We start from the raw sequence: 23,397 nt of genomic DNA on the forward strand, positions 1-23,397 counted from the left end.
CGGAGCGAAGGCCGGTGAGGGGGAGCAAGTCACGGAGTAGAGGCTGGTGTGGGGAAGTGGTCCTGTAGTGGAGGGGGGTTTGGGAAAGCAGTCACAGAGCAGAGGCTGGAGTGTGGAGCCGATCCCGGAGCGAAGGCTGGAGCTGGGAAGCGAGTCCTGGAGCGGAGGCTGGTATGGAGAAGCAAGCCCCGAAGCAGAGGAGCATTTGGGGAAGCAGTCATGGAGCAGAGACTGATGCAGGGAAGAGAGTCCCAGAGCAGAGGCCAATGTGGGGAAGAATGTCCAGGGGCAGAGGCTGGAGCAGCGAAGCAGTTCCGGAGCGGAGGCCAGTGTGGGGGAGAGAGTCCCAGAGTGGAGGGCAGTGTGGGGAAGAGAGTCCCAGAGTGGAGGGCAGTGTGGGGAAGAGAGTCCCAGAGTGGAGGCCACTGTAGGGAGGAGAGTCCCAGAGCAGAGGCCAGTGTGGGGAGGAGAGTCCCAGAGCAGAGACCGGTGTAGGGAAGAGAGTGCCAGAAAAAAGATACATTGGAGCAGATGAGAACCGGTGCAGAGTGGACTGGAGGTTGGAGCGGAGTGGGAATGGTTGTTGGACTAGGGTCTGGCTTGAGCAGTCAGAACACGTGTGGAAGCCCCTGTGCTGAGTTACTGCAATGCAATGTTCATCTGTAATCTGTCCATCTGACTGTAATGTCTATCCTATTAAGTATGTCTTATTTCTAACTTAAACTACCAATCAACGTAAAGCAATGCAACTACCTTTTTTATTCCTTTTTTTTTGTATCTAAGATTTCTACTTAGGTACTTGTACCTCACATGGCACTAGAAGAGGCGACATTGTGAAAATCTTCACTGTACTCCCATACTTCTTACTTGAGTGCACATGACAATAAAGGATATTCTCTAGAGCTGTGTAATAATATGTCTGAATAAGATGATTTTAGGTTAAAGAGATAACATAAAATACTGACTAGATATTGGGTCAACGAGTCTGTTTCTGTGCTGGCAAATATCTTGAATTACAATGCTGCACTTATGTACTTCCTGGATTGCTGCAATCATGGAACCTCCATAATGGAACACTCTCAGCTCGCATCAATCTTACTGTGAATTTGAAAAAAGCCATGTCACAAGTCAGAACATTTATATCTGTACTTAAAGGTGGGCCTGAGTCTGAATCAGGTATCTCCAGAACCCAGAATCCAGAACCGTTCTGTGGAAACGTCACTGCACCCAAAATATTAACTGTGATTTTCTTTGAAAGTCATTGAGTTTTTCCAGCATACCTGTTTTTGCTTCTGATTCCTAGCAACATGATTGGTAATTCCCTGGCTGAGTCAGTTCACTTGATAAAGTGGCTTCAGTGTATCTCAGAAAAAAAAATTGTGTGTTTTTGGACATTAGTCCCATCTCAGGCATAATGAGTTTCAATGGTATTCTTTCAGTTTTTATTTCCAGAACCCAGTTGTTTCTTAATCCATTTTAGATAGAATATGCAGAGTGATTCCTCTAAGCAGAACAAGCCACATATAGTTCAGTGGTAAGGAAGTTTGTCGTTGATGCAATTTAAGGTCAAAAGTGTTTGCAACAAAAGATTCATACTACAGGCATCATGGTTGCTGTGACACACATAGACATGCATGAATGCACACATACGCACATACACGCGCGCGCACACACACATACATGAAACAGTTTAATTTTAATGTTCAAGCGAATTCTACTTTGGGCAACGACCTGGCCCAGCTGTTTGAATGTGGTCTATCCCATTTTGAACAGAATTGATTAAGCCACAGTATTATCTTACAGCTGCAGATAATATTACACCCTAAGCATGAGAAGATCAGTGCATATTCGTGGGAGATATTTTCCTTGGAATCTTGGTTGAGACTGAGCTGCGGCTTAGCTCTGTCATGGAATCCCAGTTCTGCATTAAGTTGCAGCTTGATATTCTTTTAAATCTGTAAAAGAGCCCTGATTTTAATGTACTCAGAATATACTCTGTGTTGGGAATTTCACTGTCCACCACCAAGAATGGCTCAGCAGTGCAAATCTTGAGCAAGCTGATTGAGTCCTAAAGGCCACAGCTTCTAGACTGGGACTCTGGAAAGTGGTGAGGGCGATAACAAGACATACATCATAAATGATCTGCCAGCTGCAGGATGTAATGATAACTTGAGGTTTTATCTCAGGACTGTGACTTGAAAGAAGTTCTGGGATTTACATAATAATCAGTCGAAACTTGCATCCATATTCTGAGTGATTAAAGACTTTACAGCAATCTAGGTTTGTTCAAAACATTGCATCAGTTGTATGACTCTTCGATCTTTTACTATAAATTCTGTGCCCTCTGATCCTGCCTGATGAAAGAGCAGCGCTTTGAAAGCTAGTGCTTCCAAATAAACCTGTTGGACTATAACCTGTCATATAACTTTATGACAATTTCAGTAAGAGTGACCATCTCACAGTGCTTGTGGAGATGAAGTCCCATCTTCACACTGAGAATATCCTTCATTGTGTTTTGTGGCACCATCATCATACTAAATGAGACTAACTTTGAAAAGCTCAAGCAGCTCAAGTCTTGGAATCTATGAGATTGCTGTGGGCCGTCAGCAGCAGCTGAATCAGACTCCAATACAATCTGCAACCTTATGGTCTGGCACATCCCCCACTCTACCATTACTATCAAGCCAGGAGATCAACCCTGGTTCAATGGAAAGTGCAGGAGGGAATGTCAGGAGAAGCACCAGACATATCGAAAAATGAGCCACTCTGCCAAAGCTATAAAACAGAACTACTCTTGCACCAAATAGTTTACGCAGCAAGTATAGATAGAGCTAAGTGACATGACCACAAAACAACATGACCCTCTCTCACCACTTCGACCGGGACAACACATCCATTCTAGGACAAACCATGCAGAGACACACACGAGAATTCCTAGAAGCATGGCATTCCAACCTGAACTCTTGTCAACAAACACATCGAGTTAGACACCATCTACCACCCCTTGAGCAAAAGAACAGGAAATGATATCACCACGGGAAATAATGTCACCACAGGAAATAACATCAACACCCCAAAGAAACCCAAACATATAAATAGAAAGCAGGAATTATCAACAGTGCTTCGCCCAGAGGCCCACTGAAGATGTTGCCTACTAGGGTGATGAAACGTCTGGAAATGAACGTTCAGTGAGCAAACCTACATCCAGAACCTTAACTTGAGCTACAAATCTTCTCAAACCTCGCTAAGAGCTAAGTGAGCCCGCAAGCAATGGATCAGATCTAAGCTCTACAGTCCTGCCCAATCCAATGTGAATAGTGGTGGATAATTAAATAACTCACTGGAGGAGGAAGCTCCACAAATATCCTCATCCTTAACAATGGGAGAGCCCAAAACATCACTGAGAAAGATAAGGCTGAGGCATTTGTAACAGTCTTCAACTAGAGGTGCCAAGTGGATGACCCATCTCAGCCTATTCAGGAGGTCCCCAGCATTACAGATACCAGTTTTCAGGGAATCCAATTCACTGTACGTGATATCAATGGTGGGAGGCAGTGGCAACAGTCCCTGACAACAATTCAGTAACAGTAATGAAGACTTGTGCTCCAGAACATGCCACTCTCCTGGCCAAGCTGTTCCAATATAGTTATAACACTAGCATCTACCCAACAATGTGGAATATTGGCCATGTATGTCCTTTGCACACAAAGTAGGACAAATCAATCACTGCCTTATCAATCCACTAGGAGAAAGTGCTCCTCAGATGTTGTCTGACCTGCTGTGTTTTTCTAGCACCACACTCTCAACTTTTATCAATCCACTGCCAATCATCAGGAAAATAATGGAAGGGGTCATCAAATTCAAGCAGTACTTGCTTAAAACCTGCTCACCAATGATCAGTTTGGGTTCCACTAGGGCCAATCAGCTCCTGATCTCATTACAGCCTTGGTTTCAACATGAGGTGACTTCCAAAAATGAGGGAAAACTGACTGTCCCTGACTTCAAGGCTGCATTTGAATGTGGCATCAATGAGCCAGGGCAAAACTGGAATTGGGGAAAATTTCTTTGTTTGGAGTCATACCTGGCACATTGGAAGATGGTGTGATTGCTGGAGGTCCATCATCTGTTTTCTCTGGGATATCTCTGCAGGGTAGTGTCCATTGGCCCAACCATTTTCAGCTGCTTCATCAATGACTTTCCCTCCAACTTTGGTCAGAAGTGGGAATGTTCACTGATGACCACACAATGGAAAACCATTTGTGAAGCCTAGTCCATCTATAAAATCTGGAGGATATCCAGGTTTGGGCTGACAAGTTGCAAGTAATATTCATGCCACACAAGTGCCAGGCAATGACCAACTGCAACCAAAGAATCTAAACGTGGCCTCTTGACATTCAATGGTATTACCATCATTGAGCCCCACACTATCAACATTCCTGGGGACTACCTCATGAAACTAAACTGAACAAGCGATGTAAGTACTGCAGCTACAGGCGCAGATCAGCAGTTAGGAATCCATCAATGAGTAAGTCACTTTCTGACCACCGTTCCCTCTAATTTTCCTACTAGCTATGCGGCCATGGTTGGCCTTCTGAAACTGGAAGACAATGCCACAGTCAGCACTGCCACTGAGTTTAAAGGAATGGTAATAAAAACAGCAGTTGCTGAAAAAGCTCAGCAGGTTTGGCAGCATCTGTGAAGTGAAATTAGAGTTAACGTTTCGGGTCCGGTGACCCTTCCTCACCACCTCTGATTTTTAATTGCTTCATCTCAGGTGGCTGTGCCTACAGATTTCTAGGCCCCAAGCTCAGGAATACTGCCTCCTCACCCCATTCCCCCACCTTTAGGGTGGTGCGGTTGCTCAGTGGTTAGCTCTGCAGCCTCACAGTGCCAGGGACCCAGGTTTGATTCCAGCCTCGGGCAACTGTCTGTGTGGAGTTTGCACATTCTTATAAATGTGCAAAAGATTCTTGAACCCACATATGCAGCTGTAAACCTCTATTCCTTGGTTCTCGCCTACGTGTGCCCACGTTCCCTGACGGTAGTTAAGTGGAGGGTGTACCTGCACTCCTGATCAATTAAAGGCAGGGTTAAGAAACAGGAATAGGAGTAGACTCTTCAGCCCCTTGGGACTGCTCTGTTATTCAGTAGGATCATGGTTGATCTGAAACGCGAACCAATAATCCCATGTCTGGAATCTGGATGGCATCGAAGTGTTAACCTCACCTCTCGGGAAAGGCACCTTTTTTTGTTGATTAACTAGACATGTGGCAGTAGAAAAAGCCCATAAGCAGACTTGGGAAGCACTGAGAGAGCCCTCCCCCCCTCCGCCTTTAGTTGATAAATTGATATGGAAAAGGTTAGAGGACTGGCATTGAACAGTTCTGCTCCTAGGCTGGGTCAAAGTGGCCATCAGCAGGTCCAATGCAAAAATGAAGCTGTAGATGCTGGCATCCGAGGTAGACAAGTTGGAGGCTGGAAGAACACAGCAACCCAGGCAACATCAGGAGGTGGAGAAGTCAACATTTTGGATGTCACCCTTCTTCAGGACTCGGCTTGCTGCGTTCTTCCAGCCTCCTGCTTGTCTACATTAGCAGGCTCAGGCAGAGGACAGTCGAGAAGATTGTGACACCCTTTTCATCTGCTCCTTTTCTGCAGTGACATCGGTGCTCAGGTGTCCATTGAGAGGGAGCTCATGTTATACACTGGCATGGTAGAGGCCTTTAGAGACAGGTAGGCACTGGGGGAGCTGAGACAATGTTTTGATAACTTTCCATTGCAGTTCGGTAAATTTCCATTGGCCATTTTTGCTTTTGCTGCAGAGCCCACCGATTGCAAAGTGTTATTTTAAAAGAGGAAGCTAACCCTGCATGGTCTTGTGCAAAAGGAAGTAGGTAGTGTCCCGACCTCTGGGCCTGTGTTCAAGTCCCACCTGCCTCAGAGATTTCAAAATAACCAGTACTCCTATTCTACCACAGAAAGTGTTGAAGGTTTACTTAAATGAGCAGACTGATTTAAATGAGTTTTATTTCATCATCCAGAAAATGAAATCCTTTCCAGTCAGAATGGCTCAGGCTAGAAATTGAATTGCTAATGATTGGCAACAATTATTAACTAATTAGTTAATTAATTAATCCTTGTCCGTTCTCTTATTGCTGGGCGTGTAATGCCTCTGCTGGAACAGCACACTGGGGAATAAAATAACAATGAATTAAATTTTCATCTGCTCTTCTGTACTGTAGCTTCGCTTTCTTTGTGACTCATCCCGTCCTGCATTTAAGAGAGGAAATGACAGTTTCATTTTTCCAAGAATTACATCTCTATGTCTCTATGACTGATCTTTATCTGTTATCAAGCTACTTCTAATAAGACGAAACTGTTTATTCGACGTGATAGTGTCAGATAAGTCATGCTATTGGTTCCATTTTGGCTCAACTGCTCAGAATGGCTTTGTCTGCCACCCCTCTTGTTTGCTTCTTAAATAATTTGTCTTCATTTCTCTTTACCCTTATTCAAGTTAATTCTTAAATATTTGAACATCATCTCCCGGATATGTGTATTACCTTATTTTCTTTTCATGTCTGTATTAAATGTCATCTCCATTGTTGTGTCTGCTGAAATAGAATCATAGAAACATTGGGATTGCTGAACAAATAAAAAGACCCAAATTCACCATCTTTATCTTTTATCCTTCTAGTGTCCGGACAAGCGTGTACTGATAAAGTAATAACGGACTTATTGGCTAATCACAGCAGACAATCTCTGTCAATTAGATGCAGACATGAACAAATAACAAAGAAACAAAGAACAAAGAGCAGTACAGCACAGGAACAGGCCCTTCGGCCCTCCAAGACTGCACTAACATATGATGCCTTTCTAAAGTAGAAACCTTTTGCCTCAATGTGGCCCAAATCCCTCTATTCCCTGCCTATTCATGTACCTGTCAACTAGCCTCTTAAACATTGCTATTGTGTCTTCATCCACCACCTCTTTTGGCAGCATCTTCCAGGCACTTACTGCTCTCGGTGTAAAAAAACTTGCCTCTCACATCGCCTTTAAACTTTCCCCCTTTTGCCTTAAACCTATATCCCCTTGTACTTGACATATCTGCCTGGGAGTAAAAAGTATGGCGCTGGAAAAGCACTGTCAGGCAGCATCAGAGGAACAGGAGAGTTGGTGTTTTGAGCGCAAGCTCCTGATGAAGGGCTTATGCTCGAAGTATCGACTCTCCTGTTCCTCAGATGCTGCCTGACCTGCTGTGCTTTTCCAGCACCATACTTTTTACTCTGATCTCCAACATCTGCAGTCCTCATTTTCATGTAATCGGAAGAAAGATTCTGACTATCCATTCTGTCCATGCCTCTCAAACTTTTGTAAACTTCTATCAGGCCACCCCTCAAAATTTTGTAAACTTCTATCAGGTCACCCCAAAGTCTCTGTTGTTCAAGTGAGAACAAACCAAGTTTATTAATCTGTCCTCATGCAGCATACACCTCCAAACCAGGTAACATCCTGGCCCCTCACCAAAGACTCCACATCCTTCTGGTAATGTGGTGACTAGAGTTGAATGCAATGTTCCAAATGTGGCCTAACTAAAGTTATATACAGCTAAAACATGACTTGCCAACTTTTACGCTCTGCCCCGACTGATGAAGACAATCAGAGTCGAGAGTGTGGTGCTGGAAATGCACAGCTGGTCAGACAGCATCTGAGGAGCAGGAGGATCAATGTTTCTGGCAAGAGCCCTTCATCAGGAATGATGTCTTCATCACCCTGATGAAGACAATCGTGCCATGCATCCTCTTGACCTTCTTGGGGAAAAGAAATCCCCAATGCTGGAGAACGTTTTGGGAGTCATAAGTCCAAATTCAACCCTTTTTTCTCCCAGTCCTGTTGAATTTTATGAAGGGGTCCATAACCGGAGTTTAAATTTTAAAAATCAAAGAACTGTGGATGCTGGAAATCAGAAACATAAACAGAAATTGCTGGGAGAACTCAGCAGGTCTGTGGAGAGAAAGCAGAGTTAGTGTTTCGGGTCCATTGACCCAGAACTGTCACTGCAGGCTGTGAGCTCTAGTTCTACAGTTCTGGACAAAATAACATGGATTGTCAATACGGGCATTATCCAGTCCCTGTAGAATCCTCAAAATAGCAATCATATCAGCTTTTCACCTTCTCTCTCTCTGCACGTCTAACTTGCATACCTTGCTGAAATGGAATGTGTTGCCTGATTGTCTGCTGGAGTAAACTTTCAAAAGAGCTGTGGCAGATACAATGGACTGAATTCTCTACACCAATTCTGCAACCATTGTATGATTTTATGGACTCATTTCATATTTTTTGATCTGCTCGCTTGATTGCACTAGCAATCTCAAAACATCCCGTGAAACTACTTTGAAGCAGAACAGTGGAGTACTGTCTCGGGTCCCCTCTAACCTAACTCAAGCAACACCTCTGGCAAAGAAAGCCTGGAAAAAGGCAAACTCTTGAAAATGAGCCATTGGCTAATGGGGGCATGAAGTATAATGAATGCGAAAGTTCATGATCTAAAGTTGTTGAGCACAAAGTTGAGTCCAGAAAGCTACAAAGTGCCCAACCAGAAAATGAGGTGCTCTTTCTCCACTTTACATTGGGCTTCACCTGAGCACTACATGGGGAGGCGATGGCCTAGTCTTATTATCATTGGACTGTTAATCCCGAGATCTAAATAGTGTTGTGGGGACCTGGGTTTGAATCCTGCCCAGCAGATGATGGAATTTTAATTTTGGATTCTGGAAAATCTGGAATCAAGAGTCTAACAATGACTATGAAAACATTGCTGGAAAAACCCATATAGTTCATTAACTTCACTTGGGGAAGGAAACTACCATCCTTACCTGATCTGGCCTAACTGTGCCTCCAGACCCCCAGCAATGTGGTTGACTCTTAGACTGCCCTCTGGGCAATGAGTACTGGTCAGTGACGAGTGATGATGAATGAGTAAAACAAAAACTACAGCTGAACAAGGACATGTCAACATGAGAGGTCATTGTTTCAATTGAGCTGACCTATATTCTACTGTTAACATCTACTGTCTTTTCTACAACCATTACCACTCCGTTTTGACCTTGGATGCCTGTGATCTCTAATCTCCTTCACCCTCTAACCCTTCCCTCAGTTAAAATTGTTCCTCCACACCTTTCTCTCCAATATAAAATCCATCACTTTACCAGATTCTGGGTTATCCAAGATGGAGGACAGGAAAAATTTCTGACTGTAACAGCTTCTTTTGTTTTGAGGTATTTTAGGTGTTGGAGGTGGTTTCCTCGAATTCCAGGAGCAGCAGTTACTGTTATATATGCTGTTGCATTGTTGTGGAACTTTGGAGAGAAAAAAAAGTCAAAACAACAGCACTTTTAAAAGGGAGAACAGATACAGGATGCATGAGGTGAGGTCAGTGCAGGAGAGAGAGAGAGAGAGACAGAAAGAAACCCACTTTGCTAACTGACAGAGTTAGTAGTTACTGTCTTAGCTGGACATCAAAGTGCGTCTGGGAAGATTTAAAAACAGTGAACTTCACAACTGATTTTGGAGGATGGAATGAGCTGCCAGAGGAAATGGTGGAGGCTAGTATAATTGCAACCTTTAAATGAATAGGTATATGAATAGGGAGGGTTTGGAGGGATATGGGCCAGGTGGGACTAGATTGAGTTGGGATATTTGGTCAGAATGGATGAGTTGGACTTTAGGGTCTGTTTCTGTGCTTATACATCTCTATGACTCTATGACTATGTCTCTCATAAATTCCAAAGAAGAATTGTTCTGGATTCAAATTGTTAACTCTGCTTTTCTCGCTCTCTCTTCACAGATGCAACCAGACCTGCTAAGGTTCCCTCACCCTTTCTGTCTTTATGAATGTATTTATTCACTGTTTCTTTGGCTAACCTATTTCCAATCTACTGGCTTGCCTCAGTATCTCTCAAAATTATTAATTCCTCTGCTGACTTTCAACAGTGGGTCAAATGCACTAGGAGATTTATGTATTTATTTTGAGCAGTTCTGTGACTGACACTTCATTACCGTTGAAATCATGGATTATATTTGGGCTAATCCTGTCTGGGAAGTTCCTGTTCAACAGATATTCCTTTTGAATGCCTGGAGAGTGGAACTATTCAGAGTATTCAGAGCTTTGACAAAGGGTCAGTTAGACTCGAAACACCAGCTCTTTTCTCTCCTTACAGATGCTACCAGACCTGCTGAGATTTTCCAGCATTTTCTCTTTTGGTTTCAGATTCCAGCATCCACAGTAATTTGCTTTTATCAGAGTATTTGATGTCGTGCTCAAATCTGTTTCAAGACAATTTTTGTTGATCTCGCCTCTCCATCTTTCGCCTTATTATTGAATGCCTGAAAGCATTTTCCTCTGTTCTATGCCTTCGTTTTTGTGGTAATGCTTTTTCTCTGAAGTCTGTATATACTCTTTTGATTATGCTTTTACTTCTGGGTGTACTTGTGTTTATTCCAGTAACCAGCAACTCTTTTGTGTCCTCTCTGTAGAATTAGTTCGGCTTTATTTTTATTTATATTACTTTAAAATTGGTTGATAATGTCATTTGTTCATTTTGAAATCAAACAAAGAACTGCAGATGCTGGAAGACTGAAACAACAACATAAACTGCTGGAGAAATGCAGCAGGTCTGGCAGCGTTTGTGGAGAGAAAGCTGTTTTTAATGTTTCATGTCTGGAGACATTTCTGTTTTTGTTCAATGTGATCTTGATAATTCTTAATTATGTATTTAATTTGTAAGGTGAACACTATTCCTTTCCTACTTGCTATTTTGTAATATTTAATATCAACATCCTGGGGGTAAATATTGACCAGAATTGAAGTGGATCTGCTGTACAAATACTGTGGCTACAAGAGTAGGCCAGAGGCTAAGAATACTTCAGCCATTAACTCACCTCCTATTTCCCCAAAGCCTGTCCACTATCTTCAAGGCATGAATCAGGAAACAGTGGCAGCATAATTACACAACAGCTACAAAGCCCTGCTGCTTTTGACAAGTCGCCAACGTGGCTGACACTACTTCACACATGCAACCCCATTTTCTCACCCAAACCACTGTTTAACTATCAAGTCACACAGTTTACCTGCCTCCAGTACTGTCCTTGTGCCCAACTCTGCACATTCCTCAATCTTGACTGTCCACCACCACCCCCATCCCCCCACCACTCATTGCCCCTACAGGTCCCTTAGCACACGTCTCACTAATCAATGCTCAGACAGCCAGGATTGGTTTCCAGACTGCTGCCTGATGTCAATGTAGCGACCCTAGACATGAATGATCAGACCAATGTGTTTGCAGCTCCCTGATGGACAATACACAATTCCCTGACTGCTCTACATTCCCACTTCCCTGACTGAGACCAGACCCAGTAGATGAATGACTGTGGGTAGTGAGTGAAGGGTGCCTGTGACTGATAATACCCACCCCGATTGACAGCAGCCCTCCCTTGACTGGACTGGAGAGGAGACCCATTCACATTCTGACTTGGCCATTTGGTTGAACAGACATGTGATGTGTTTACTTCAGAGACAGCTGGCACATGCTGCAGATGTTAGACTGACGTCTCGGTGAGACGTTCACCAAGGTGTTCCCCCAATCCCGGGCAAATTCCCACTGACAGGTAGCCTGTATCTGTATATGTGCAAAAAAGCATGTCAGTATGGAAATGCTGATAGCCTTTAGGCTCCAATTGACCTGGGAAGTATTACCAAACAAAGACACTTCGGGATGCAGGTGCACAGTGTCTTGAAAGTGGAGTCGCAGGGAGACAGGGTGGTGAAGAAGGCATTTGGCACACTTGCCTTCATTGGTTAGAACACGGAATATATGAGTTGGGATGTCATATTACAGGACATTGGTGAGGCTACTTTTAGAGTACTGCATACAACTCAGGTCACTCTTTTATAAGAGGATGTTGTTAAACTTGAAAAGGTGCAGAAAACATTTACAAGGATGTTGCTGGGACTGGAGAGTTTGAGTTAATGACAGAAGCTGTATAGGCTGGGGCATATTTTCTCTGGAGGGTCAGAAGCTGAGGAGTGACCTTACTGATGTTATAAAATCATGAGGAGCATGGATAGGGTGAACAGCCAAGGTCCTTTTCTTAGGGTGTGCGAGTCCAAAACTAGAGGGTATTAGTTTAAGGTGAGGGGGAAAGATTTTAGAAGGTTCAGTGGGGTGATCTTTTCAGGCAGAGGGTGGGCCTGGATGGAATGAGCAGCCAGAGGAAGTCGTAGAGTAATATAGCACAGAAACAGACCCTTTGGTCCAACTCTTTTGTACCAGTCAGATATCCCAATCTGACCGAGTCCCATTTGCCAGCATTTGGCCCATATCCCTCTAAACTCTTCCTATTCATGTACCTGTCCAGATGTCTTTTACAATTTTTGGATTGTACCGACTTCTACCACTTCCTCTGGCAGCTTGTCCATACACGCCCGTCCCTCAGTGTGAGCAAGTTACCACCCAGGTCCTTTTAAAATCCTTCCCTTCTCATCTTTAATCTATGCCCTCTAGTCTTGGACTTCCCTACTCTCGGAAAAAAAACCTTGACTACTCTAGTGGTGGAGATGAGTACAACTAAAAGGCATCTGGATGGGTATATGAATAGGAAGGGTTTAGAAGGATATGGGCCCAATTCTGGCAAATGGGATTAGGTCACATTGGGTCGGCATGGATGAGTTGGACCGAAGGGTCTGTTTACATGCTGTCTGACTTTAAGACTCTAAGTGGCAAGCATGGATACTGCAGGCTGGAGCTAAGTGTGCACTTCTTAAGAGAGAGAACAAGAAGCCCTGAGATGCAGCCTGGTTCAGTCTGTAAGCTGGATGTCTGTCCTTGCACAATATGTCCTTGCAGCAGCCCTCCATTACCAGACGCCAGTGTGCCCTGCAGTGCAGCTCTGTTCTCACTGAGTAGCCTGCTCATGGATTGGAGAGGTGCCATGATGATTGTGAGGGACTGACAGACGTTGGTTGGCAATATCTGTGGATGAGGGAAGAGGCAGCATGCTCTATGAACCGTGCCCCTGCAAAGTTTCACTTTTTTTTTCCACCTTCTTTGGTTGAGGGTAAAATTAGGAGGAGGAAGCTGGAAAAATGATTGTTAGATGGTACAGGATGAGCAGACAGAGGTTAGTAGCTTCTGTGATGTTGAACATAAACAGTTTATTACTGTCATTGAATCCCAACAATGAGAGTGCAGCTTTGAACTGACTCCAACACACCCATTAGTGGATTACCAATAATATAATGTCCATGGGTTTTAATTTACTTCTGTTCGGGGTCATCTTATTATGCTGATGGATAATGCACTTTTTATGATTGCACAGTGACACTCAGGCCAGATGAGTTGTAAGTTATATTCATGCGGTAAGCGTTTTTAGTGATAATACATAGATTGCGCAACACTGAGAACAGGATATTGAATGCAACCCATCTAATCTATTCTGTGTATGTGCTCCATACAAACCTCCACCCACTACTCTTTATCATACTCCATCTGTCTAACATTCTAATCATTTTTCACTCGTGTTTATATCTGGCTTCTTGCTAAATATATCTCTGCTATTTGCCTCAACCATTCAATGCTAGGCAATGTCTTAACTGATAACCAGCTAATTGCCCGCAATTAATGTACTTGGCATATATCATGAAGTGAACAGGTATCATTTAATTTTCCATTGTATAGGCCAGTGGTGGTTTAAAAAGTGATTTAAAGCACTGTAAATGCCTTAATTATTAGATTCAGTGTGACAAGATACATAGCAGACCCCATATTCATTCCCATCTCTGCTGAGTTCAGCCAAGGATGTATTAGAGATGGGAAAGATTTACTCATTTGTTTAACTAGTTTCCCCTTAAAAACATCAAAAGAGGTGGCGAGAATTTGTGTATCACCTTTGGAATTTCAGTACAACATGACCAAGTTTAGTTTGTTTCACTGGGGATGTTGGCCAGACTAAAGGTGTGAGACAGTTTACAATGGCTCACAATGTAGCATTAGCTTTGTCAGCCTGGACGAGGGAGAGGGTGTGGTAGGGGCCCAGCTGGGGAGGGAGGACAGAGCAGCTATAACCAGCCTTTTGGCCTGTATTTGGGGGATGAAAGCCAACTGGACAAAAATTTCTAATGGCTATCAAGCGATTTCACAGGCAGCAGTGTGTATCTGTGGGGAGAGCATTTTATTTTTGGGTGATATTGAATTAGCAGTCCATTATGAACTCCATCCAGTTTGACTTTTTTTTGAAATGTCAACATTTCTGCTCAGGCTATTTAGATCAGATAGAGTAGATTAGTTACCACTGATATATCTACCAAGAGTAATTATCTTTAGGGGGTCATGGTTTGGGGGTGCCGCTGTTGGATTGGGGTAGACAAATTTAAAAATCACACAACACCAGGTTATTGTCCAACAGGTTTATTTGGAAGTACTGGCTTTTGCAGCACTGCTCCTTGATCGGGTGGCTGTGATGAAGGAGCAGCATTTCGACAGCTAGTGCTTCCAAATAAACCTGTTGGACTATAACCTGGTGTTGTGTGGACTTTTAAGTTTGTCTTTCAGGTGAACAATTCAAGCGAAAGAGGAGAAAAATCACTGCTAACCACTCAACTTGACCTCTTACCTGTGGATTCACTGAATTGTTTTTCTCTTTCCAGGAAGAAGCAACAAATTGAATCCAGAGTATCAAATGCACAATCACATCGTAAAATATGAAACAATAGTACCCCAGTGGCTAACCTCAGGACCATTGGAACACCCTCCATCTCAGAACCAGGTACAGCAAACTAATCAGATAACTAACCCATTGTTGATCGGACTAACACAATCGGGTAGTGTGCTGACCTGATAACCAGATAAAGCTTGATTAGCAGAAAGCCAGTTCCTACACTGATAATCAGTTACAGCTGGCTAGCCTCGCAACATGACTGCTATGCTAGTGACCAGGCAATTATTAACTGCTTATTACTTGCATTTTATAATCAATTAAAGTGATGATTTAATACCAGCTAGATGCAGTATTTAAACTTATTAACTTTCACACAGTATTTTAATACGAACAACAGTTTGTGTGTTATGATGATACAGCAGGAAGCTTTGAAAGAGAATGGCAGATAGACCATCAGGACTAAGGTTAAGTACTGATGGGAAGGGGTGTGCCTGGAGGCAATAAGCCAAGATTCCTGTTTGGATTCACTCACCCCTCCTCCCTGCCCTGGATCCTGCACCATGTTTTTACAGGGGCCCTAATGCTTTCTGGAATTAAATTCCAAATTTCCATTGCCAAGTGTGCTCCCTCATTCTTGAGCAATCTACTAATCTATTAATGTTTCTCTTTTATGTAACTTAAGACAAGATAAATACTCAATGCTGCAAAATAACAATTGTAAAACTTCCTGAAGAAACAATAAGCCTACTTTCAGACTTACCTCTCACCCTGAACTGTAGCCTCTGATTACTCTAATTACCACATCGAACATTTGTCTGCCTAGGTGAGTGAAAACAGTCTGCTCTGACACTGACACACAACCTGGGAAGGTCCTATGTTCCCTTCCGACTGATTTACTCAACCTCAAATCATGCTGGTTAACCCAATCTAGAATTGGGCATCTGTAGCTCAAACACATTTTAGTGTCTGTCCTTTAGGGAAGAGAATAAAAAAACGGAGAATGAAATTGAAAGAAAAGAAGGAACTTGCATTTATGTAGCACCTTTACCAGCCTTTGAACATCCCTAAGTACATTACAGCTGATGAAGTACTTTTTAAAATGTAAGCAACATGGTGGCCAATTTGCACACAGCAAGATCCCACAATGTGACAATGATCAGATGACTTGATTCAGTGATTTTTCTTGAGGGATAAATATTGGCTAGGATACCCTTAGAGACATAGAGATGTTCAGCATGGAAACAAACCCTTCAGTCCAACTCATCCATGCTGACCAGATGTCCTCAATTAATCTAGTCCCATTTTCTGCATTTCATATCCCTCTCCATCTTTCCTATTCATATACCCATCAGATGCCTTTCAAAAGCTATAATTGAAACAGCCTCCACTCCTTCCTCTGGCAGCTCATTCCATACACACACCACCCTCTGTGAAAAAGTTACCCCTTAGGTCCCTTTTAAATCCTTCCCTGCTCACCTTAAACCTATGCCCTCTAGTTCTGGACTTCCCCACCCCAGAGAAAAGGCTTGTCTATTTATCCTATCCATGCCCCTCATGATTTTGTAAACCTCTATAAGGTCACCCTCAGCCTCCAATGCTCCAGGGAAAACGGCTCCAGCCTATTCAGCCTTTCCCTATAGCTCAAACCCTCCAACCCTGGCAACATCCTTCTTCAAAGTAGTGGCAGAGGGATTTCTGTATCCACCTAGGAGGGCAGGTGAAGGCACAGTTGAATGCCTTGTTTGAAGGTGCTCCCTCTCCCCTTGCAGTATTGAGGGAGTGCTACACTGTTAGTATGGGATACATCTTCAAGGCTGTGGAGAGGAGAGGAGCCCCTGAGCTTCAAACTCGGAGCTGAGATTCAACTGAGCCACAACTGATACCCCAATGTTCAGCTGTAATTTTGCTGATTTTGGGTGAGGTCATAATTGCGATGGTCTCTTGTTCCTGAGGCAAGAAGACCCCCCTCCCCCGCCATCTCTCACATACACACACACACACACAATTAATGGTCAGTCTCAAGGAAAAGGAGGTGACTGATGTTTGGTTCAAAAAGAACTTCATTTGTCACACACCTTGTGTAGAGGCCAATCTCTGAATTTTTCGCCAAGGAAATCCAAACACTTTGCACTTACCAGCCACTCACTGCTGAGGTCAAACCTGCCTGAGTGAAAACCTATTCGGTAGAATCAAAGAATAGGACACTGTTGAGTTTAGCTCCTCATGTCTGTGCATGTACCGTTTGCTGGACTTCTTGGGAAAGGGATGGCAGGGACAACCTGGTAAATCTGTGATAGCAAGGCAATGAGAGGACCTGCAATTCACCTCCTCAAATGCCATTTATGTAAAAGTCAACCACCTGCTATACGGGAAAAATATTGCCTTAAAAACTTGTCTTTTATAATCATTATAGAGAACTTATTTAGACACAGAAGTCATTCTACATGTTTAATCATTAGTAAGGCTGTTTGAAATATAGAGCCATAGCAGCTGAGGCAACCCACACCATTGTTGCCTTGACCTAGCAACCAGATGAAGTCTAATAACTTTAAACCAGGAGAAAGTGAGGACTGCAGATGCTGGAGATCAGAGTCGAGAGTGTGGTGCTGGAAAAGCACAGCAGGTCAGGCAGCATCTGAGGAGCAGGAGAAAGAAGTTCTCCTCCTTGCTCTACAAGGGATTCTCCTGCTCCTTGGATGCCACCTGACCTGCTGTGCTTTTCCAGCACCATACTCTTAATTTTAAACCAGCCACTGTATAACCCGTTAACCAGCTGCATTGCATTGTTAAGGCACTCACTCACTCTGAACCAATTGGAGTCATAGAGTCATACAGCACGGAAACAGATCCTTCGGTCCAACCAGTCCATGCTGACCATACTCCCAAACTAAACCAGTCCCACCTGCCTGCACTTGACCCATATCCGTCCAAACCTTTCCTATTCGTGAACTTATCCAAATGTCTTTAAATGATGCAACTGTCCCTGCATCCACACATCCTCTGGCAGTTCATTCCACACATGAACCACTCTCTGTCTAAAAAAATTGCCCCTCTTGTCCTTTTGAAATCTTTCTCCTTTTTCCTTAAAAATATGCCCCCTAGTTTTGAACTCACCCCACCCGAGGGAAAAAATCTCATGCACAAATGCTAACCTTGAAACCAGGTGCAGCAAATTAACTGTAAGCCATTTTATTTTGTTATTCAATTGCAGCACCTCATAAAGCATCCACACCGGCACCTTGCACCTTGCAGTTACAGGCTAGATGAGAGGCTTGGCCATCAGTAGACAGCGCTAGTGAAGAGTCACACTTGGGGTCTTATCTATGTGATTGTGTACCAGGTTGTACAATTATTAACTGAATCACCTAGAGAATATACTGCATTAGACTTTTTAATCCAGTTGGTCTTTCCTCAAAAGCAGCATTTTCACCTCCGTGATGGAGAGATGTGGAGTCAACAGAGTTGAACACATTACCCAAGCCAATGTTGTCCATGTTATCCTTTGGTCTTGGTGTTCAGTCCAGACTCTGCCTCTGAAGTGAATTTAAAATATCCCATTGAAGAAAAAACAGCTGTGTTTTCCCTGATGGTCTAACCAATAGTTATTCCTCAACTTGCATCGAGATTGCTTGGTTGTTTATGTTTTTGCGGGATCTTGATTTGACCTTTAGATCACCTGAACTCATGAAAGTGACCACAAAAAATCACTGTGAAGTGCTGTGAGGTTGTAAAAGACACAATGTAAATTCTAGTTATTTTTTTCTCTTGTTGACAAGTATTGGAATGGATCAATTGTTCCATATCCATCTGAATTGGTTGCCTTTTCTCAGTGCTGAAAATGTGTTGCTGGAAAAGTGCAGCAGGTCAGGCAGCATCCAAGGAACAGGAGAATCGACGTTTCGGGCATAAGCCCTTCTTCAGGAACCTTTTATCTTAGCCTGCTTGGCACACCATCCTCATTCCTGATGAAGGGCTGATGCCCGAAACGTCGATTCTCCTGCTCCTTGGATGCTGCCTGACCTGCTGCGCTTTTCCAGCAACACATTTTCAGCTCTGATCTCCAGCACCTGCAGTCTTCACTTTCTCCAGCCTTTTCTCAGTGCCAACACTAGAGGAAGGCTCATTGGGACCTGCTCACATTGTGCCCATGAAACCCCAAGCACTTGGGAGGTGTGAATGTTCACAATGCATTTCTCTTGGCCACTGTCCTGTCTCTCATTGTTAGCCCTTGAAAGGATTCTTCCCTCCCTCTCCCCTGCACAACACATGACCATCACTCGTCCTTCAAGTGGACTGTACAACCGAGGAACTCTCTGCTTGAAGTCAATACTGAGAGGTGCCAGACCAAGCAACTCTTTAACAAGTTACACTAATATAGATCAGAATAATGAAGTTTTCGTTCCTTCTTTCCCCTCCCACCCTCCCTGTGCACTCAGCATCCAGCCTGGGCCGAGATTCAAGTCACAGCTGAAGGAAGACATTATATTCTCGAGATTCAGAAAAATGAGTAAGTACATATGCAGTGTACAGAACGAAATGTATTGTGTAGAAAGTGAAATATATTGCAAGTTACAGACACAATCTAGAATGCAGGGCACAGTACTGTAATCCAATAAGTAATATGCAGTGCTGAAGATAAACTGTGGTATGGAATGTGGATAAAGTGTAGTACAGAGAGTAAATTATTAATGACAATGGCATCATACAAACAGAATAGAAATATTCTGGGCTGTTTTTCACCTTGTGACATAATGAATTGCACCTCTGTGGTCAACTATGACATAAGCAGCTCCTGGTGTAGCTCAGGAGACCTGTACTGACATGACAGTATCTATCACAATTGCTGTGGAAAGAGATAGTGTGCTAAGAGTATGCATGAATCGCTGACCCCCATTGGCTCTCAGACTTGTCCCCTCTAGTGGTCAACCTCCCAAGGTCCAGCAGCCCGTTTGCAGCTTCGGTATTCATCATCTCACCTGCAGGTGTCCTTGTTGAGAACGAGTGGACACCCAAGGGATCATGACCCTTTGGTCAGTTTAGTATCCAGAATGTCTTTATATGGTTAATGGCCATAGACCCAGTGGAAATCTTTGAGTAATAGTGATTGTATGTTATTAGAATCTTGCACCTTCCAGGATCCCTGAGTTGATGGCCTTGCCTTCATAGGAATTGGGAGCAGAAGTAGGCTATTGAGCTTGCTTTACCAAGGATACGTCTGTGACAGCAGAGATAGAATGTCCATCTTTTTGTACTGTCTTGCGAGTGTGGTGCTGGAAAAGCACAGCAGGTCAGACAGCATCTGAGGAGCAGGAAAATCAACATTTTCGGGCATAGGCCCTTCATCAGGATTGAGACTTATGGGCAGGGGGTGAGGGGGCTGAGAGATAAATTGGAGGGGGAGGTGGGGCTGGGGGAATGGTAGCTGAGAATGCAATAGGTAGATGAAGGTTGGGGAGACGGAACTAGGTCAGAGCGGAGGGTGGAGGGGATAGATAGGGAAAGGTGATGGACAGGTCAGGTGGGCGGTGCCGAGTTGGAGGCTTGGAACTGGAATAATGTGAGGGGAGGAGAAATGAGGAAGCTGTTGAAATCCACATTGACCCCGTCTGGTTGCAGGGTCCTAAGGCAGAATATGAGTCGTTCTTCCTCCAGGTGTTGTGTGGTAATGGTTTGGCGATGGAGGAGGCCCAGGACCTGCATGTCCTTAACAGAATGGGAGGGGGAGTTGAAGTGTTCAGCCACAGGCCAGTGGGGTTGGTTGGTTTGGGTGTCCCAGAAATATTCTCTGAAACAATCTGCAAGTAGGCGTCCTGTCTCTCCGATGTAGAGGAGACCACATCGGGTGCAATGGATACAGTAGATGACGTTGGTGGAGGTACAGGTAAATTTCTGACTGATATGGAAGGGTTCTTTGAGGCCTTGGATGGACGTGAGGGGAATGGTGTGGCCGCAGATTTTGTACTTCCTATGGTGGCAGGGGAAGTGCTGGAAGTGGAGTGTGGGTTGGTGGGGGTATGTGGATCTGATTAGGGAGAGAGTGTGGTGCTGGAAAAGCACAGCAGGTCAGGTAGCATCCGAGCAGCAGAATCAATGTTTCGGGCATAAGCACTTCATCAGGAGTGCATGAAAGTACAAACCCTTTTCTCCTGCCCAGCCTCTCTTATCCACTGTAGAGGAGTGCATTGTGGATGCTGATTTGTTAGATCTGTAATGATAGATGATGGTACAGTAACATCATAGAATCACTACAGTGTGGAAGCAGCCCATTCCACACTGATCCTCCGAAGAGCATCCCACTACCTTATACCTGTAACCCCACATTTTCCATGGCTAATCCACCCAGCCTGTACATCCCTGGAAATTATGGACAATTTAGCATAGTTAATTCACCTAACCTGGACATCTTTGGACTCTGGGTGGAAACCGGATCACCCAGAGGAAGCATGGGAGAATGTACAAATTCCACACAGACAGTTGCCCGAGGGTGGAATTGAACCTGGATCACTGGTGCTGTGGGGCAACAATGTTAACCACTGAACCACTGTGTCACGCTAACATCCTGGACTATTTCATTTACCTTCCTTATCTTAATCATCCAACTAAATTTTTTACAGACATGTCTGTCCATTTAGCATCAAATGTGTTGTTCTCTTTAGAATATTAGTGTGATGTCATCAGAATAAAAATGTTAAAGACTTGGTACAACTTTGTCTTGGATATCGGATGAACAAAGTTGACTTGGGAGTAGACCCATGTACCCATACAAAGTGTATCAGAGTAGCAGAAGAGAGCGAAGAATACTGTGTTACAGCCTCAGAGAAGGTGCAGAATGAGAGATCAGAATTAGCACTTGAGAGGTCTGTGCAAAAGTCAGATAGCAGTGGGGAAGAACTGTTCTTGAATGTATTCGTATGTGCATTCAAAACTTTGCATCTGCCTGACGGAAGAGGGTGAAAGAGGGTTTAACTGGGTGAAAGGGGTCTTTGATCTTGTTGATTGCTTTCCCAAGGCAGTGGGAAGTATAGATGGAGGCAATGCGAGGAAGAATGGTTTCTGAATGGATTGCTCTGCATTCACAACTCTCAGAAATCTTTGCAGTCTTGGGAAGAGCAGGTGCCATAGCGCATTGTGATTCATCGGGATAGGATGCTTTCTCTGTTGCATCTATAAAAATTAGTAAGAGTACTCGTGGATATGCTAAATTTCCTTAGCTACCTGAGGAGGTAAAGGCATTGTTGTGTTTTCTTGACCCTTGTGATGATATAGGTGGACTAGGATAGATTGTTGGTGATCATCACTCCCAGGAACTTGACGCTCTCGACCATCTCCACTCCAGTGCTCTAGGTGCAGACAGGAGCATGTCCTCTACTCCGCTTTCTGAAGTCAATAACCGGGTCCTTCACTTTGCTGGCATTGAGGGAGAGATTGTTGTCTTTACACCATTCAGCACTCAATCTCTTTCCTGTATTCTGTCTCATCGCTGTTTGAGATCTGACCTACAATGGTGGTACCATCACCAAACTTGTAAATGGAGTTAGAGCTGAATTTGGCCACACGGTCATTAGTGTATAAGGAGTTCAGTGGTGGGTTGAGTAGGCAGCCTTGTGGGGCATGAGTGTTGATGATTATGGTGGAGGAGGTGTTGTCACTTATTCTTACTGATTGCGGTCTATGGATCAGGAAGTCCAGTTACAGATGGAGGAGTCAAGACCTAAGTCTCGGAGTTAAGAGATGAGTTTGTTTGGATTTATGGTGTTGAAGGCGAACTGCAGACAATAAGTAGGGGCCTGACATAGGTATGTTTGCTATCCAGATGTTTGAGAGATGAGCGTAGGGTCAGGGAGATGGCATTTGCTGTGTACCTGTTGCGCCAGTAGCTGTATTGCAAAGGATTAAGGCAGTTTGGTAGGCTGGAGTTGATGTGAGTCATGACTAACCTCTCAAAGTATATCATCGTTACAGAGCGAGAGCTATCGGCCATTGAGGCCTGCCGCATGATTTTTCTTCGGCATATTGCGATCACATTGAGCAAACAGACATTTTTAGAAGCATAGAAACTTGGAATGGAAGTGGCCATTTGGCCCTTCAAGCCTGTTCCATTATTGAATATGATCATGGCTGATCCTCTATCTCACTGTCATAATCCTTCTTTCTCTCCATACACTTTGATGCCTTTAATATCTAACACATAGCCATCTCTTTCTTTGAATATTCTGAGTGACCTGGCTTCCATGGCCTTCCGTGCAAACTAGCACACAAAAATGGAAATCTCCCTTCACCTAAACACTAGACGTTTCACAGCAACTGTTGGAGAAACAGGAATATGAAAATTGAGGCACTAGTAAGGGGCACCTCTTTTCTCAGATTTCTCCAGTTTCCTCATTTCCCTTCCCCCCACCTTGTCTCATTCCCAACCCTCGAACTCAGCACCACCTTCCTAACCTGCAATCTTCTTCCTGACCTCTCCGCCCCCCACCCCACTCCGGTCTATCACCCTCACCTTAACCTCCTTCCACCTATCGCATTTCCAACGGCCCTCCCCCAAGTCCCTCCTCCCTACCTTTTATCTTAGCCTGCTTGGCACACTCTCCTCATTCCTGAAGAAGGGCTCATGCCCGAAACGTCGATTCTCCTGCTCCTTGGATGCTGCCTGACCTGCTGCGCTTTTCCAGCAACACATTT

General features: G+C 43.9%; 1 protein-coding gene across 2 annotated transcripts in view; it reads left to right on the forward strand.

The window, feature by feature from the left end:
- Positions 1–23,397, forward strand: part of adam19b (ADAM metallopeptidase domain 19b) — a 173,958-nt gene that overhangs the window by 8,651 nt on the left and 141,910 nt on the right. For both annotated transcript variants that reach the window (XM_072591126.1, XM_072591127.1), the window contains exons 2-3: positions 14,705–14,823; positions 19,152–19,222. In XM_072591126.1, coding sequence (XP_072447227.1) covers positions 14,705–14,823; positions 19,152–19,222 — 190 coding nt within the window. The remainder of the gene's footprint in view (positions 1–14,704; positions 14,824–19,151; positions 19,223–23,397) is intronic.

This window comes from Chiloscyllium punctatum, chromosome 20 (assembly GCF_047496795.1).
Source record: "Chiloscyllium punctatum isolate Juve2018m chromosome 20, sChiPun1.3, whole genome shotgun sequence".
Lineage (NCBI taxonomy): Eukaryota > Metazoa > Chordata > Chondrichthyes > Orectolobiformes > Hemiscylliidae > Chiloscyllium > Chiloscyllium punctatum.